Source organism: Fundulus heteroclitus, chromosome 14, assembly GCF_011125445.2.
Source record: "Fundulus heteroclitus isolate FHET01 chromosome 14, MU-UCD_Fhet_4.1, whole genome shotgun sequence".
NCBI classification, from domain to species: Eukaryota; Metazoa; Chordata; class Actinopteri; order Cyprinodontiformes; family Fundulidae; genus Fundulus; species Fundulus heteroclitus.
The window spans coordinates 33,604,462-33,622,961 of NC_046374.1; the positions used below are offsets into that span (position 1 = coordinate 33,604,462).

At 41.9% G+C, this 18,500-nt stretch overlaps 1 protein-coding gene across 1 annotated transcript; it reads left to right on the top strand.

Annotated features, from left to right (window-relative positions):
• Positions 1-11,725: 11,725 nt before the first annotated feature.
• Positions 11,726-14,562, top strand: LOC105921923 (tripartite motif-containing protein 16). Its single transcript, XM_036146862.1, has one exon. It carries the CDS (start codon positions 11,958-11,960, stop codon positions 13,614-13,616), a length of 1,659 nt encoding a protein of 552 aa, XP_036002755.1. The 5' UTR covers positions 11,726-11,957; the 3' UTR covers positions 13,617-14,562.
• The last annotated feature ends 3,938 nt before the right edge of the window (positions 14,563-18,500 follow it).

An 18,500-nucleotide genomic window follows, 5' to 3' on the forward strand; every position in this document is an offset into this window, starting at 1 on the left:
ATTGTCTGTGTCTTCCCATGTTGTCTCAGTTGCAAGTTTCATCATTGGTCCCAGATCTTTTGCATGAAATCCTTTATTTACAAACAATGTAATGTGTGGTACTGATTCTGAAACATTGTACCACTCTGAAATGAAATCATTTTGTTTCACATTTAAAGCTGCACCTTGGTTACCAATAACAATGCATTGTGTTTCAAGATTAACAGTTTTGTTTTTTGTAGAACTGTCCCATTTTTCTTCAAACTCCTTGCTCTTTGAAATGTCATAGAACATGGTGCAGTGATAATCTAGAAATGGTTTTCTGGCTTCTGGAATTTGAGCTTTAATGTACCGGCCCCATTTAGTGACTACACTTTCAACTGGGCCTGAAATGTCTCCTAGCCAATAAACATTAGCTTCATGTGTTTGCATGTACATTTGAAAATCCAAACCTGTTTTATCAACATACAAACCCTGAGGAGAACACCAAATTTTTAATTTCATCCTGCATAATGCATCTCTTCCCAACAGGTTAATTGGTGTTTGGTCAGAGACAAGAATGGGTATTCTTATCTCATCTTCATCAGTTGCCAGTCGTACAGGAGCTGTCATTTGTATTAACTGTCTTGTTCCCGAGAACCCTACTGTTGAAATGAATTTATTAGACATGGGGAGGTGCTTTGCATAATTTGGACTTACACATGTGTAAGCTGCTCCTGTATCGACAAGCATTGGTGTTTCTTTTTCTTCAATTAGAATTTTTAACATTGGTTCATTTTCAGCACCCTCGCTTACGATCGGGCACTGGTTCTCCCCTGTAAGGTTCTCTGGGCACCCCTAGTAACCAAAATTTGGTGGGTTTACAGGGCGTCTTGTCAGACCTGGACGGAACCGGCCACGCGATTGCCTTCTGTAGGTGCTGTTGCCTCTTGGGCAATGCTCGGCACGATGTCCAAGTTCATTGCATATCCAACATGCTCCCATTATTCCAGGTGCACCAGACCTGCCTCTGTTAGTCCAGGCGGAACCTCTTTGTTGTCGTCCGCGAAGTCCGTATGGCTGTGAGTTAAATGCTTGAGGATAGACATTCACCACCGGATGTTGCAGCTGGGTTGGTTGGGGAGCTGGAAAACTCCTTTGTGCCTGATTTGCCACATCAGGTACAGGTTCTGAAAATCCTTGGGGTGGTGGTGCCACATGTTCAGTCGTATTAATCATTATGGCTTGAGTCTTGGCTTTGTTTTTTCCTGTCAGTTCTCCAAGCTGCATTTGTGCCAATTTTCTCTGAACGTTTTTATCTTGTTCTGCAATCTTCATCTCCTCTCTTCTGTGTTTCTCAACTGCATGTATCACATGGTCACGGAACTCTCTATGGGGCATTGACGTCAGAGCCACCACGTCTTCTAACCTGCTTCTCACTGAAGCCGGCATTGCTTCAACGATGGAGTTCCGGAACAGAGTTGTCAACACAGGGCTCTTATCAATTTCCTCCTCCGTTTCTTGCTTCCATCTTTTCATCTCATTTGCGATGTAAGTTGCTGGGTTTTCTGTGGCCTCAATGGGATTCGCTTTTAAGGCTTTCGGATCAATTTTCGTTGGAAATTCCTTTCGGAGTACTTCCCACATTGCTGTGCGAAATAAATTGAATCCGATTCCATCTGCTCTCTGTTGGAGCATCCACGCAAAACGTTCCTTCAAGACGTTTTCCATGGTATGTGTTCCCATGCACTGTGCAAGGACAGCCTTTAGATCCCCAATAGCCAACATTTTCCCCACATTTAACTCTTCAAACACCTTTATCCACTTACTGGCACCCTCGTTAATGTCTGGCAATTTTGCGACCACTCCGACAAGATCTTGACTGGCCCACGGCACGTAGTTCGCGACATTCCCTTTTACTAATATTGGTAATTGTTTAACATTGGTGTCTCTCTGAGGTGAATGTGCGTTGGGACGATACCTTAAATTAAAATCACTTCTCCTTCTAGTAGTGGCTTGTGCTCCTGCTCCAGGATTTTGTAATGCCTGTTTTTCTGCTATTAGTTGGTTTTCCACTGAGAGCTCACTAGGATTTCCTGGCACAATATTTTGTCTTATGGCTTCTTCCTCAATTTCGTGTTCCAATTGTTCAATTATCGTGCGGTCAATTTCTCTTTTCAAATCTATCCCTTCGTGATCTAGGTTTATCCAAAATGAATCACCCTTTTGTTTTCCAGCATAGTCAGCATAACAGTCTATCCCACCCATCGGTTTCAAGGTCAACGACCTTCTGACCTCATCAGATATTAACTTTTTTGTTGTGCTGCAGTGCGTTGGTGCTAAATTGTCTGCATATACAGGGGAATCTGAGTTTATTGGGCCCTCATTATTCTTATGGGTTGCAACTGAGACAGCTGGAGATCCTGACTTATGCACAGACGAATACATGTTTGCTAGGCCAGGATCTTTTTGGTGAGGTGACCCTCCTGCATCTGTAACACTGATGTGTGAGGCTTTAGTCATAATCTCTTTATGTGATGTAGACTCCTCTCCAGTTTTATCTCCTTCTCTCATCTCATCTAAAATCAGAGAATCTTTGTTCTTGTAATGGAAATCTCCCATTAAATTTACGGTTCCGGAAATTGTTGGATAAATTCCAGCAGTTTTTTCTGCCTTATCATTTACTGATTGCTGTTTCATCTCTATATATTTTTGCTTTAAAGCTTGTCTATAAGCCTCTCCTTCTGTTTTAAAAAGGTTTAAAATCTTCAGCTCGAGGTCACGTTTATCTTTCCTTTTCTTTGTATTGCTGTTCGCTTTGTAGTCCAGAATTCTGACCTCCATTTGCTCACAGAGAGCAGTATCAAAACTGCCCTGTTCTGGCCACGGGGAAGTTAAACGTTCCGTCCGTTTGCTCCATTTCTTTGAAATCTTTTGAATTTTTGACGCAATTTCGGGGTTCTTTAATCCTATGACAACAATTGGAATGTTTGCCATTTTATTCTGTATTAGTTTCGTTAGGCCAAGTTTAGAAAAACTAGTATTAACAGATTCTGCGGGGTTAACTTCTCTTCGCAGAAAAAAGAAAAACTCTGCAGTCTGAACTGCCTTTTCTCAAATGTGTGTGTGCTTTCCGTGAGGGAGGGGTCTTGGCTCGGGACAGCTATGTGTGTGCGGTTCTCCTGCCTGCGTAGGGCTGTATGTGTGTTTCCTGCTCTGCTCTGCAAGATTTTCCTTCGGTGGGGGCTGAGGAATTTGGCACCAGTCACTGGTCACTGATGGCTAAAAATAACTCAGCCTGCTGTTTTCTCTCTCCACTGACAGGCAGAAAGGAGAAACCAAAGAAGTTTGCAGATCTTATTGCCAAAAAGTTTTCGCACCCGAAAAATCTCTTGCACAATTATCCAGCTTTCACAAAGCACAAAGTTTAAGTATCTGCACCCACATCTTGTCGACACAACAGCTTAGATAAATATACACTTTGGTCCACCAAGATTTCTTACAAAAAAATAAAAGTTTCCAAGCACTTTACCTCATCAACCTAGGCAACTTTACCTCGGACAGTGGGACTTTGAATTAAAGACAAAAAACAGAGCAAAGCAACCACCCATGCATTTTAGTCAGACAATAGAGCTCTCATCTTTTATAATCACACATAGACGTCTGACACACCACAACACAATCAGTCATTCTTAATCATAACTTCTCATCATTCCCACATTCTCACGTTTTCCTTTCACTCTCACTCTCTCACTCTCCCGGGAAACTTATTGTTTGTTTTCTTAATGGTCCAAATGTTCAATGTTCCTGGATTTTAACTGTGCGCACAGAGAATTTAAATCAGGTTTTTTATGGGACCCAGAGCAAAAAAAAAAAAAAAAGTTAAAAATAAACGTTTATACTTCACGTGCACCAGCAAGGCCTCTTTGCTTCAAATTTGATAGGAGGCTTTTACCTCGTTTGCCTAAACCTGGAGTACTCAACCAAAAACAGACTGCAGTCAACTCTGTTAAGGCCACATTTTCATCGGAGTTCCACGCATGGAATGATCCGAGAACTGCCTTATTTCTTTTTCAAGCGCTTACATTAACAGGGCCACGCCCTAAAGACTCCGACCAACCGAACATTTATAAGATCAATTATTTCAGAATGATCTCTTTGATTCTAAAAAGTTATGTATATTAGAAAAACTTCAGCAAAGACCCGTACTGGTCCGATTCATTTCTTATACGCCGTCGCTTCTAACGTCATATTTGACGGGACATCCGATAAAAGCGGCTGGGAGTAACCAATCACTTCTTTAAGTTGTCGTGTGTGCCCAACTGTGGAGGAAGCCAATATCATTCCAAATCTTTAGATGTTTAAGACAACTTAATTTTTCTACGTAGAAAAATACCAAATAGATGTCAAGCCAAAGGAACGACCACTCCCGTCTGTCAATCAATCACAAACAACGCTCTTCCCAATTCAAATTACACAGGCGGCAGATTCATCGCTAACAAGCAGAGAGAGCAGAAGACAGAGCAGTAAAAAATTTATTTTCACTCACCTCTGTCCTCTCTCCTCCACCCAGCGCGGAGGGGCCAGTTCCGTGCGGGGGAACCCAAGCCGTCTGTCCGGGAAGGCAAAAACTCCCTTTTCTATCACGCGGGGTTCACCAATTTTGTGGGAGAATTACTTAACTATTAACCTTTTAAAAAGAAAGAAAGACTCAGAGAAAATGGCGTTCCTTTGTCTTAACAACGAGAATTCGTCTTTATTATGCCTAGAAACGTACAGACGGGTTTCCGGAGCGAATTCTGACATTCAAATACAATGGTCGTCACTTTAAAGGCTCATAATGTGTGTGCGTTAAACACAAGTGTCTGTGTGTCTCTATTGGTGTGTGTGCGTTACACGCTATTGACGTCAATTGGCAACAGGGCTTAAGTTCTGGGAAGTGTTTATCACAAAAAGTACAACAACAGAGCGATTAATTCCACTACTTGACATATCTTGGAACAGTCCTATTGAATAACCGGGTCCAGGTGTTTCCTCTTAACCCCATCGGCGAGAGCCAGGGAAAAAAGGTCAAAATGACCCTAACTCCCATACAACCAGTTCACATCTGGTTATGTACATCAAGGAAATCGCCATCATACGTGGACGGGTGAGTTTTAATAAGATGGTAAAAATGTAAACAATCCGACGCAAATGCGTCGCATGCTTCTGCGGTGGCTGACGGCCGGCGGTGCGCGAAGGCGCTTGGCTGCAGGGCTGATCGACGCCGCTCGCGGCTTTAATTATTTAAGCAGAACAATGACCAGTGCAAAATTAAGTTGTATTTACCGTATTGGCGCCGGTAGGAGCTGCAGATCATAAAGCCAGCAAACAGTGGGAACACAGCAACTCGTTCAAAGGTAAGCTGTGCTCAGACGGGCTCTGGCACATGCTAACCGTTAGTGCTAACAATCACTCACGCATGTAATTTACTTTTAACTAGCTGCTATGTGTTTCAAATGTTTAGAACGCACTCTCATTGACATCGGGATACTGTGGAAAGTTATGTTCGGTCGACTTACAGCCGCGATCCAAGCGAGCCGACGACTCTTTGTTATCACTAACAGTTGTTCTCCGTGGTTGCGCCTCCAGGCAGGAAAGCGGTGGAAAATTAATCTGTTTCTATGTTTTTCCCATGGCGATCATGTGTTGCGCTGTTACAGCCCACAATACAGCAACGGTTTACCATGGTTGAAATCAAGTTAAGGTGAAATTAATCAAATTAAAACACGGCTGAGAGAGGGAGTACAGTACGCGGTAGTCATAGGCAGTAGAGGCGGCGGAGGCAGTCAACATGGCAGCCGCGGAAAGTAATAAGTCATAACGCCCAAGCCCTATTATTAATATATTCTTCTTACATGTTTTAAATACTTAACAGTTAATTACCTGTGACAAAGTGAGCACCGCAGACTCTGGCGTATTCCAGCTTAACACCGTCCAAATCGGACCTGGATATCCGTGTCAGCCATAGGTGACGGCGTTGTTCAGAGAGCTGTTTTGTTTTTTCACATTGATTCACTATTACGGCTAGTAGGCGATAGAAAGAGCGTTGATCTCCACCTCCACGGGCCGTGCAACCAACCATTAAACACGTTTTCCCCATTGTTCACTTCCAATACTGCCTAAGGCGTCATACAATGCAGGTCAACGGTGCGAAACGACTGCCACCCAATATGGCGGACGCGCTGAGTAGTCACGTGATCGTGACGTCAGCTGAAAACCTCCTATTGTATTTACTCCTTGTGTACATATGGTCAAAGGACCAGAAAGAAATCAAAAGTTTGTAATAAGTCAATAATCTATGTCATATTGGAAAAGACATAATTGTGCTGCTTGGGACACATTTTTTGTTTGTTTTGTTTTTTGGTTATTTCTTTGTTTGTTTCTTTTGGGGATATTTTTAACAGAGTTTCAAAGGAAAGGAATAGATCTAGCTTCCCAGAATCAGCCAATAGGATCACGTTAAAGTGACACAAAGAGGACCAGGGTTTTGACTGCAAGCTACTAACACTTTTGTTTTCTCTGAGTTATTGCTTTCAGATTAAAGGAGACGCCACCTTTCTGCCAACAGAAGACTCTGAGAAGACAGGGCTAGCAGTGCGGTAAGGAGTCATAATCAAATTTGGACAATAAATTATGCTAAATTATAACCAATTTATGCCAGGAGATCTTCCAGCGGAGAAAGGTGGTGTCTTAAAAATATTTGTTGCTTTCCGTTATTAACAGTTTTATCTCTTTGCTCATTTTTTGCAAAGAAACCTGGTCAATATGATAGGAATGTGCTAACAGAGAGATTCTAGTCTCTTTTTAGACATTCTCAGATGCGAGTGAATACCAAAACGATGCCGCAGTGACATGGGGACAAGGAGAAAAGTTTATGTCATTGACTTCAGCCTGATCCAGTTTTGAGTTTTATTTTGTCAGAGGAAAGTTTTGATTTATCTTTCCTTTTTAAAAAAATCATTATTATTTCTTTTAGTTTTATTTCTTTTTCTTTTTCTTATTTTCTTTTATTTCTTTTATGTTTGTCATTTTATAGGGAACACTGTGGTTAAAATGTTTGCGACTGCTTTGCTGTAATTTCTTTTCAACCTATGGAGCGTTTCTTTGGCAACAAATGCTGACAGAATTCATTCTGTTTTCAGGCGTGAGAACTGGAGGATGGACTCTTGAAGGGAAGGAGAATGTTGTGCTGCTGAACTCAGACATTGGACTGAAAATGGACAATGGCAAGGACTATGACAAAAAGAGGATTGTTGACAAAAAACACAGATGAGTTCGGCAGACACGACTTCATGCATTTCACTTCAGACTTTCTTTTACACAATTAAAACACAAGCTACTTTGGTTTGGAGCTGTTGTAAACTTGTCACAGATGGTGGAACCAGACTGGACCCGGGGAGATGCGGAGGTGGTCCCACAGGTTACCTGACACCTAACACTGACTGTAAAGGGTTTTGGTTTTTCAGGGTTGCTGAAAACAGAAAGCTTCAGAGAACCTTTAACCTTTCCTGACCAGGCACTCAGAACACATAGATCAGATTACCGGGCCTAAACAAATAGGAACGCAGAGAAAAAGAGAGTGAGAGGGGAAAAGGTTTGATGCAAGGCAAGCTGAATTTGGAAAAGGCTTCCACATGGAAAGGTTTTCTTTCCCTCAGATGACTTTTCAAAATAAGATGGGAAATGACATGAAACAAATACATTGATGAAATTATGCTGCAGAGAACCTTCAACTGTCAGACAGTAAAAGTTAAGACGCACATTGGATGCATTCTGTTAAGAATTACTGAAAGACTACTGCAAATACATTTGAACTTAAATATTACTCTTTTAATTAATAATTAAATTGCAGAATTCTGGGAGCTGAATAATTATCCACAGAAATATCTTGAATGTGAAAGTGCTTGGAGGATGTTTTGTAATAAATGACACATGAATGAGGGTTTTGATAAGAACACTAATTACACCTTGTTTCTGTTCCCCAATAGAAACAAGGGCTTGTGTCTAACACCCATCTTCACAAAGTGTTTTATTAGGGAGAAATGCAAAATAAAATGCTCATTGCCCAAGCCAGAACTGAATACGTATTACTATCCAGCTCAATCGTCCAGCCTGCAAGTGGGAAACAAGAAGAGGACTGGGGATGAAGAAGACAGAGAACTCTGATTTCTTGTTCTTCAATGGGAGGAGTTGCCTGAAGAACCCTAAGCATGATTAGATTAATTTCTGCCTTGTGCCCTGAACGGCCTGAAGGCTTTCTTAACTTTGCGTTCTTGTCATTTCGGACTCTTCTCATATTGTGTTACTGTTTGTTTAACTGCTCTGTTCCACTGACTTACATGTGTAATTTTTTGTGTTATGACATCTACACTGTAATGTTGCATCATGTTGATCTATACGGTTGTATGGTAAAGAATGGAAACTGTTTGCTTCAGACACACAAAGACCTAAGGTTAATGCAATTTTTTGCTTTGATATAGGAAGAACCAGGATCTGATTGGTTCTAAAGATCCTTTAATATTAGCTGGTAATGGTAACTCCTAGTTTCAATACACAGGGACTTCTTGCATAGGATAGGCCGAGAGCGGGATTTCACCTGGGGTCGCATCAGTTTTTATCATCTTTTAGAAAGGATGAGTTTTTCTGGTGAGTAAAGGCCCAGCCTGCCCTCTGATGCCCCACACTGGTACTCCTGGATTTGTAAGGTATGAAAGTGATGGATGATTGTCCATGGGAATGGAGAATGAAGAACCAAGTAAGGGGTCACACAGAGAAAACATTCTCTCTGCGATCAAAAGGTGAAATGTAAAAAAAATATATTCTGAATTCTCTTTGGCCTCACGCTACTCGGACATGTGAGCATGGGCCGCTGATTGCAAGGCTAAATGTTGCGCAAATACTGTGTGGGATGATTATTGTCTAGGATAGACTGTCTCTGTTTTGTCTTATGCCAAGGCCACTGTGCAGTATTAGGGAGAGCCAAAAGTGAGACAGGGCAGAGACAGGGCAGACTCGGACTGCAGCGGGACCGTGGGGTGCGATTACTTTCCATCTATGTGATCTCTGCTCTGTTTCTCAACCCCACTTCCTGGTTGCTAGCCCGCGCTCAGAGCACCCCACTCCCAACTCTCCAGGTAGGTGACCCTACTCCTCAATCCTTCATCACGCCAGCATTCCCTTGTCATTAACCTGCTGTCTTTGCTTCCGGTGTTCCTGCAGACCTATGCCGCTTGGGTTGCTGTGCTACCGCCATTAAATAAATAATACTTAAACGTCACTACCGTCTCTTGTATGATTACTGGTTCCAATCTTGACAACATGGTGACAAAAAAAATCTTTAATGCTTTTGTGTCACACAACTACTAACATTTGCATTCACGCTTTACAACTTTCTAGCTGTACTTAATTTAAATCAGATATGTAATGTCATGATTTGCTGGTGAGAACCAAAGCGGCAACAAGGCAGAGGCAGGCGCATGGAGAAAATGAGTCTTTAATGGAGGTAACTTACGGAATGCGCAAGGAAAACAGGATCTCAACCGGGGTGAAAACAGGATTCAACACAGAGTCTCAACAGGAGCAAACAGGACAAAAACAGGACCACCTGACAATGGTGGAACAAACACACGGAACTTAAATACAGGTGAGAATCAACAGAAAACAATTACAATGCAGGTGAGTCTGATCAACTAATTAAGTCCATATTCAGGGATCCTGACACTGAAACCCCCCCCCCCCCCCCCAGAGGAAGTTGGAGACCCTTGAGAAGCTCCAGCAAGACTCCAATGGTGAACCCCATTAAACACCTTGGACCTGCTGCTCTGGTGTCCTCTGGGGCCAAGAGAGGAGCCTCGACCACCCGAGCCAACCCACCGCTTTCCTGGATATGAGAGGACATATGCAGTCCGAGTCTGCCCTGTCTCTGCCCTGTCTCCGACATCCTTGTCTGAGACCTCCGGACTTGGGACCCGAGGAGGCTGCAGCTCAAGGGGAGGAGGAGGAGGCACGGGGGCCTTCGTATGTGCAGTCAGGCTTCTCGGGGTCAGCGCCGGCACAGTCAAGGGTCTCGGGGCCAGTGCGGGTGCAGTCAGGCTGCGTTGAGCAGCGGGAAGCAGGCGGGGAGTTGCCATCGGTGGCTGACCCTTGGGAAGAGCGTGCAGGGCATCAGCCATGGTCAGCACGGAATCCTTCCCCTCTCGCCGGCTGCCACGCCAGGACCTTCTGTCCTGCTGTTGTGGGGAAGAGCCATAACGCCTAGCTTGGAGCCCCACCATGGCAATTGCCGCTCCTCCAGCAAATCCATACAGAGTTGGTTCTTCTCGGGTACTGGAGGACATCAGGGTATATTTTTCTCACTCTACTGAGTTCTACTGTTCTTCAGTTTTACAATGCAGACGACTCTCCCTGTGGCTCTACGCTTCTTCAGGAGTGAATGCTGCTTGTCAAGACTTTGATGCAATCAACTGGTTCCCTTATATAGGACATTTTTTTGACCAATCTGTATAATCTGATTGAATTTGACTTTGTAAAGTGCCTTGAGATGAATCAAGGCATGAATTGGCGCTATATAAATAAAACTGAATTGAATTGAATTCTTCTTCACCTGCCTCCAGAAATAATCAAACAGAGTGATAATTTCCACCCCTGTTGCCTAGTCCTCTTGTGGGTCGGGTTGTTCTGTCGTGATTTGCTGGTAAGGACTAAAGTGGCAACTTTGGCAGGAGCATGGTGAAAATGAGTCTTTCATGGAGGTAACTTACGGAATGTACAAGAAAAACAGGATCTCACTGAGGTGAAAAAAAGATTCAACACAGGCTCGGAAACAGGGTCTCAACATGAGCAAATAGGACAGGATGACCCGACAATGAGGTAAAAAACACGCGGAACTTAAATACAGGTGGGAATTAATGCAGGTGAGTCTGATGAACTAATTAAGTCCATGTCCAGGGATCCTGACACGTAATTTCAGGCGGAAATTACTCCTGAAACCCTCTGGGCTTAAGGGGTTAAAATTTATCAGTATTGAATTTTAACATTACATTGTATGTGCAAAACCTGCTCATGTAGTATTAAATTATTCAAAGTACTAAAATTGACACTTATAAGTGCCTAGTGGAATGAAATGTTCTCACAACATTGCTTGTTTCTTCTTTTTGCTTTCTCTTTCAGCCTCTGTCCTCTCATATCCATATCTATCCCTGCTGTGTGATGGAAGAAGAGAGATTGCTTTTGTTGCCCTCCAGTAGACTCTACATGTCCAAGCCTGCTGACTTTTTGCATTTCTCAAATTTTTTTATAAGGCTCACGTTGCCTGATGGAACATTCTGATATCAAACTTGTTTACGCAGAGACCTTGGGTAGACTAGTCAAAATATTGCATTTTTGAAGATACTGACATATTTCCAGAAAAAGGATAAGATAATATAGTTGGCATTTAGTGGCATGGGTTTGTTGAGGCCACAACTAATACCGAGAATAAATAAATTTTACAGAAGGAAATCATAACAATAAGCAGTAGGCTTATTGTTCTTTGTGCCATTTGTGCCAGATGCTATTTTACTTAGTTACTTTAGAGGTGTTCCACTTTGAATATTCTAATCAGTGTAAAACAATTGAATAAATCTTTCCAGGAACTTTCCTTATCACACTCTTCTTGTTTCTTCTCTATAATCATTGCAGTCTTAAGCCATTGGACATCTTCCGCCCCTCCCAACATCAACTGCATTTAATCTCCTCCCTGCTACTGAACACAGAGTTTAGTTCTGCTGCTGCTCTTCCTGGCTCTCCTGTTTCAGATGTCTAGCAGCTTTGGGAGCGGTGTGATCACCTTGCTCATGACACAAACTGCTGCAGATCAGTGAGTAACAAACTGGTATTTGGCTTGTTTTTGGACATATCTACAAGACGAATAGAAATTTGAGAAGTTGAGAAGTGAAAGGGCAAAGAGAGGAAGTCAGATGGATTCACAAAAATTTTCCTGTTCCATCTGTTTGGATCTACTCAAGGATCCGGTGACTATTCCCTGTGGACACAGCTACTGTATGAGCTGCATTAAAGGCTTCTGGGATGGAGAGGATCAGAGGAGAATCCCTAGCTGCCCTCAGTGCAGGAAAGAGTTCATACCGAGGCCTGTTCTGGAGATAGATATGATGTTATCAGAGTTGGTGGAGGATCTCAAGAAGACTGGACTCCAAGCTACTCCAGATGATCACTGCAATGCTCGACCTGAAGATGTGGCCTGTGATGTCTGCAAGGAGAGGAAGATGAAGGCTGCCAAGTCGTGTCTGGTCTGTTTAATTTCTTATTGTCAGAATCACCTCCAACCTCACCATGATGTCCCTGGTCTGAAGAAGCACAAGCTGGTCAACCCCTCCAAGAACCTCCATGAGAACATCTGCTCTCGTCATGATGAGGTGATGAAGATCTTCTGTCGTACTGATCAGCAGTGTATCTGTTATCTCTGCTTAATGGATGAACATAAAGACCACAAAACAGTTCCAGCTGTAGCAGAAAGGGCTGAGAAGCAGAAGGAGGTCCAGGTGAGACGACAACAAATCCAGCAGAGGATCCAGGACCAAGAGAAAGATGTGAAGCTGCTTCAACAGGAGGTGGAGGCTATCAATGTCTCTGCTGATAAAGCAGTGGAAGACAGTGAGAAGATCTTCACTGAGATGATCCGTCTGATCCAGAAAAGAAGCTCTGATGTGACGCAGCAGATCAGATCCCAGCAGGAAACTGAAGTGAGTCGAGTCAAAGAGCTTCAGGAGAAGCTGGAGCAGGAGATCACTGAGCTGAAGAGGAAAGATGCTGAGCTGGAGCAGCTCTCAGACACAGAGGATCACAACCAGTTTCTCCTCAACTACCCCTCACTGTCACCACTTAGTGAGTCTACACACTCATCCAGCATCAATATTCGTCCTCTGAGATACTTTGAGGATGTGACAGCAGCTGTGTCAGAGTTTAGAGATCAACTACAGGACATCCTGAGAGACACATGGACAAACATTTCACGAGAAGTAACTGAAGTGGATGTTTTATTGTCAGAACCAAAGACCAGAACTGGATTCCTAAAGTATTCACAGGAAATCACTCTGGATCCAAACACAGTGAACAGGGATCTTTTCTTATCTCAGGGGAACAGGGAAGTGACCTTAATGAAGCAACAGTCTTGTCCTGATCATCCAGACAGATTCACCCATTGGCCTCAGGTTCTGAGTAGAGAGAGTCTGACTGGACGTTGTTACTGGGAGGTGAAGAAGAAAGGGAGAGGAGTTGTTGTAGCAGTTTCATACAAGAACATCAGCAGAGCAGGACAGTCAAAGGAATGTTTATTTGGTCTAAATGACAAATCCTGGTCATTTCGCTGTGATGCAGACAGCTACACATTTTATCACAACTGCATTGAAACTCCAGTATCAGGTCCAGTTTCCTCCAGAATAGGAGTGTACCTGGATCACAGAGCAGGTATTCTGTCTTTCTACAGCGTATCTGCTACCATGACTCTCCTCCACAGAATCCAGACCACGTTCACTGAGCCTCTATATGCTGGAATTGGGGTTTATTATGTTGGACCCTCTGCTGAGTTTGTTAAACTGAAAAGGTTGGAACTGATCTGAGATTCAGTTGGTTAAAACGTGTATTTTAGTTTCAGTTTCCATAATTGTTGCTGAGATCTCACTGTTGTAATTTCCTTACTGCTCAGAACCACTGCCATTATGTTGTTGTCATCTTGTTTGTGTTGGGGAATCAGCCAAAATAATAAATATAAGACTGAAGTCGTAAGACCAGGCTTTCTTCCTCTTATATTTCTCTTTTGTGGGTCTACACTTGAGAGACCCGCATCCATGTGCAGGCTGGACTAAGCTAAGTACCGCTTGCCTGCTTCAACATTGAAACCTAAACAGGAGACCAACATGGAAATAGTTTGATCTTAACCTTTCCTCAGGTTTTGCAGGAGAAAAGCTGAGCGGAAAGTCAACCCTCTGCCAAGTGTAAGTAGGCCCACACAGGAAATCTAAGTAACCTTTTGTTCCCAGGCCAGGATTCACAAGGAGTGAGACCTGCCCCTTACACGCTGCCTGAGCCTGTGGAAACAGACTTCTTTACAGGCTGCACAGAGATCCCCACAGGCTGAACGCAGCCCAACGGAGATCAGGGAAAAACTCACCCAGACCTTGTTCCCAAACCAGTGCTTTTTGACACAAAGTCAACTGAATGCCCCCAGAGGCTGAGATTTGGCAGAAATGAGCAGGGAAAGTTAAAAAGGTTTACTTTAATATGTTTTCACTGTGTTTTCAAGATTTGACCAAGGTATAGACCTGGAGCTAACAGGCTATGCTGCCCGCTAGCGTTCTTGAGACAAAGATATGTTGACATGTTTTCGGTTGTGTTTTACAGCTACGACAAACTTTATTTCCATAAGAATTTTCAACACTGATGGGACATTAATGTTTGTGTTTTCTGATCCACTAGTTACACCAAAATATAGCTTTAACTTCCTTTAGACAAGGTCCAACTTTCTGCTAGGATTAGCCGCTATTAGCTCCTAATAACTACTACTAGCCTTGGTAAACGTCATCCATTGGTGCTACGATGTAATTTTGTTTATATAGCGCCAATTCACAACACAAAGTCAAATTCAATCAAATCCTCCAGATTGGTCAAAAAGTTTCCTCTCTAAGGAAACCCAGCAGGTTGCATCAAGTCTTGACAAGCAGCATTCACTCCTCCTGAAAGAGCGTAGAGCCACAGTGGACAGTCGTCTGCATTGTCCATGGCTTTGCAGCAATCCTTCATACTGAGCAAGCATGAAGCGACAGTGGAGAGGAAAACTCCCCTTTAACAGGGAGGAGAACCAGAACCAGGCTCAGTGTGAACGGTCATCTGCCTCAACCGACTGGGACACTTCATCTCTGGTTGAACGTCTGCTACAGTGCCTTCTAGTTTCTCAAGTTACCAATTTAAGTCTCAATTAGTACCAGGAGAAATAATTACATTAATAAAGATCAAGTGTCTTAAAGGTTATTGACTTTTTTAATTAGCAACATTTTCTTTACGATGTTTTTTCCTCAAATAATGTTTTATCTAACCTTGATTAGTATTGTGAATAGGTTGAACATATACCAATTTTTTTCTAAATTATTTTAACTAATTTAACCTCATTCCACATTCTTTAAGATGAACTTTGGTTCTTTAACTTAGATCTGCAGTGAATCCTGGATTAACTGAATTATTCTGTTGATGGTTTTTTAACTATTTCTTTTGTTTTTTGTGTACGTAGTTCCTTAGTTTCTTTAATCCTAACTTTGCTTAGTAGTTCAGTTTAAGTTTCACTGAACTAATAGAGAGGATTTGTTGACTGCAATATACTGTTAATTGAGATAACCGACATTCTATCGTGATGTTTTCTGGAGTGTTCATTTGTTTCTGTTAATAAATTATTGAACTAGAAAAGAAGTTGTCACTAATTTGTTCTATATGTGTGGAGAGTTGGCTGTTAAAATATCGCCAGTGCTCGAATCATTCCTTTCAACTATTGTCCTAATATCAGCTGATTGGGCTGATATTCACCAGACAATACCTAACAGACCGAGAGTTATTTATTAAACATTAAAAAACCTAAAAACATGCGTAATTGCACAACATTTGTTGTTTTGTTGATGTTGGAGTTTATTTGTTTGTCACCTGTTATTTCTCAGCCATGGAGGCTATCACTGCTCAGGAGTATTTTTTTTTTCAGCTAAACTGATTATATTCACATTGTCTCAGCAGGTGTAGTGATCGTGTACGTAGGGAATTTGATATTCAAGCCGGAGGTAGTGTTTAATTTAAAAAGCACTCATCATACCAAAAACTCTGAATGATGTTGTAAGCCCACTGTATACATGTAGGGTCAAACATCCTGCCAACCATCGATCCAGCTGGCTGTGGTTGTTGTTCCACTCTGAAACACTGGTTGTAATTCCTATTCATTGTTCCAATAAGTCTTAACCTGACAAATGAGCACCTTACAAATGCGTCTCGAGTTTATTAAATATGACCTTATGTAGATGATACACTGGAATTTTATAGAGAAGTTCACTTAGTTCACTTATCTGTTTTACTCGGTTCACTAAGTTGAACAAAGTATAGGACAATTACCAGGTTCTTTGAACGGATCCTGAAAAGCTTGTTCCCTTCAATCTAAATTCCGCATTTTTGTAAAATTTAAGTTTGTGAGTGAAAGTAACTCACATTTATAGCCATCTGCACTAAGATTAATATAATGGTTAGCTCGTCCAGGAGCCCTCATATTTTTTAATTGTACTTAAACTGTTCCTCACCATGGAGTTACACCAGAGTAGATTAGTTTCCTGAAACGCAAGTCAAACAGAGGAGTTCACTAAACTAGCTCTGGTCCTCCAGCACCGCTACACCGATAAACAGTAGAAAAGGCAACAACAGGTCAAACTGAAAATGGTGAACAAAGGAACAGTCCCATGACAACCCAAGCCGAATAACACTATGAAGCAAAGAAGCATACTGTGACTGTTCTCCTCCCCTTTCTAGTCGTTTACAGTCTATGTGACTGTAGCCATCCTCCACAAGCATTTCGTGAGGGGCAGGCCAGCTATCAAAAAAATGCACCCTGGGCGGTTTTGAGGAGACACTACCTTACAACAGGCATGGGCGGATGGACTCCCGGTTATACTACGTGAGCTTTATGACAGTGCTTGTAAGTGTGTGTCTCCCCTTGGAATTCCAATTGTAATAAATAAATGTATATTTCAAGTGTTTTGTCTCCGATAATTGTTTTCTTCCTTTGCTGCCAAATCTGTGAACTGGGTGAGGCCGGCTGTAGTGATTGAAACCGGAAGAACAAGAGGCCGTCTTATCACAATATAAGCAAGCAAAGCTAAAAAAAACAAAGAAAGGTATTACACCATTTTCCACGACTCTACGGGGCACTGTTTCACTGACCCCTCCTCCTCCTTTAGTGGTTGTGAGATTGTGTCTCGAGTCTATGGCTGTGTCTGTAAAGGTCTAATTGGTAAGGACTCTTTAGCCAAAGTGGAGTAAGTAAGTGAAGCAATGCTAGGTCAGTTGGCAATAATAGTACTATTTACAGTGACGTTATTACTTCAAATGTATGTATTTGTGTGACACATGCAAATGCATAGGCCTTCATTTGCTTTGGTTTGTGTGATAGAGAGCTTCAACTGTTCGCTACATTTGTTTAACTTGCGTTTTTTTTGTAGTTCTTTTACAGAAGGCTGTTAGCCCAGATTTGACTAGCTTTCTCCATGTCCGTTTCCATCGCGTAATAACATACAAGTTAAAGGCTGTCCTAAATCAGCTGATGCTAGTCAAATCCGGGCCTACAGCCTTTTGAAAAAGAGCTACAAAAAAATGTGAGTCAGACAAATGTATTGTACAGCTAAATCTCTCGACTACATATGAAGGCGTGTGTATTTTCATGTGCCACACACAGTACACGTGAAGCAATAATGTCACTGTAAATAGTACTAGTGTTACCGATTGATCTGACATTGCTAAACTCCACCCATAATGATGTGTCATGTCACACAAAGGATTGTGGGATTCCTTATGGCTCCTTAGTGCCAGTGAGGGACACACCAGCTCCCTTTGGTAAAGGAACCATGATAGGAAGCATACTCTTCCTACCTTGTTCATTACTGACTGCACTATTAGCACCTATCATGGCGACTGCTGACGCTCCTCCACTTTGGCTGCAGAGTTCTCACCAATTAGACCATTTCAGATGCAGCCCAACTGTCTGTATGGAGCTGCTTTGTCATCTGTTTTTTTTCTGTTGAAGTTGTTACTCTGATAAGTTTGTTTGGCTGCTGCCCCCACCTGGTTCTATTCATCCATGGAGCAATGGAGAACGTTGATCAACTAAGATGATCAAATTTACATTTATTTATGTTTTTATTTTATTTTATTTGCTTTATCAGACCAATGTGGTTCAAATCAATGTGCAGGTGAGCTGAAGGAAACTGTAATTATCATGATCAGCTTCAATCAGGACATCAGTCGTTATTTTAGTAGACAAAGATTAGATTTTGGATTGAACCAATTGCAGAAATTAAAAGAAAAAGTAGTGAACTAGAGGTGCTGGGTTTGGATTTAGGATGTTGGGGACTGCTGAGTTCTTTAAATTAAAATTACATTTATAAATAACAGTCACAGGGGATTTCTTGTGGTGTTCTTTACAGCAACACAGGATTTCAGAAGATGTTGAATATCAGTAGATATGAGAAGCGTTTATTATAATATAAAGTTGTCAAAAACAGTTAAACAAATTGTGAGTGATGCACTTTAGAAAATTATATCAAATTCTTAAACTATCAAAATTGATATTTTGTCAAAAACATACAGTATGTTTTTCTGTTTGGGTATAAAATTTTACTGAATAAAATTCTGGTTGATTTGGTACACCCTGATTTATTATTTGGGCCGTTTATTATTTGGGGAGTTTATTGTTTTTTTGTTGTTGT

Coding starts and splice junctions, on each gene's coding strand:
- LOC105921923 (XM_036146862.1), top strand. CDS start 11,958: ATGGATTCACAAAAATTTTCCTGTTCCATCTGTTTGGATCTACTCAAG.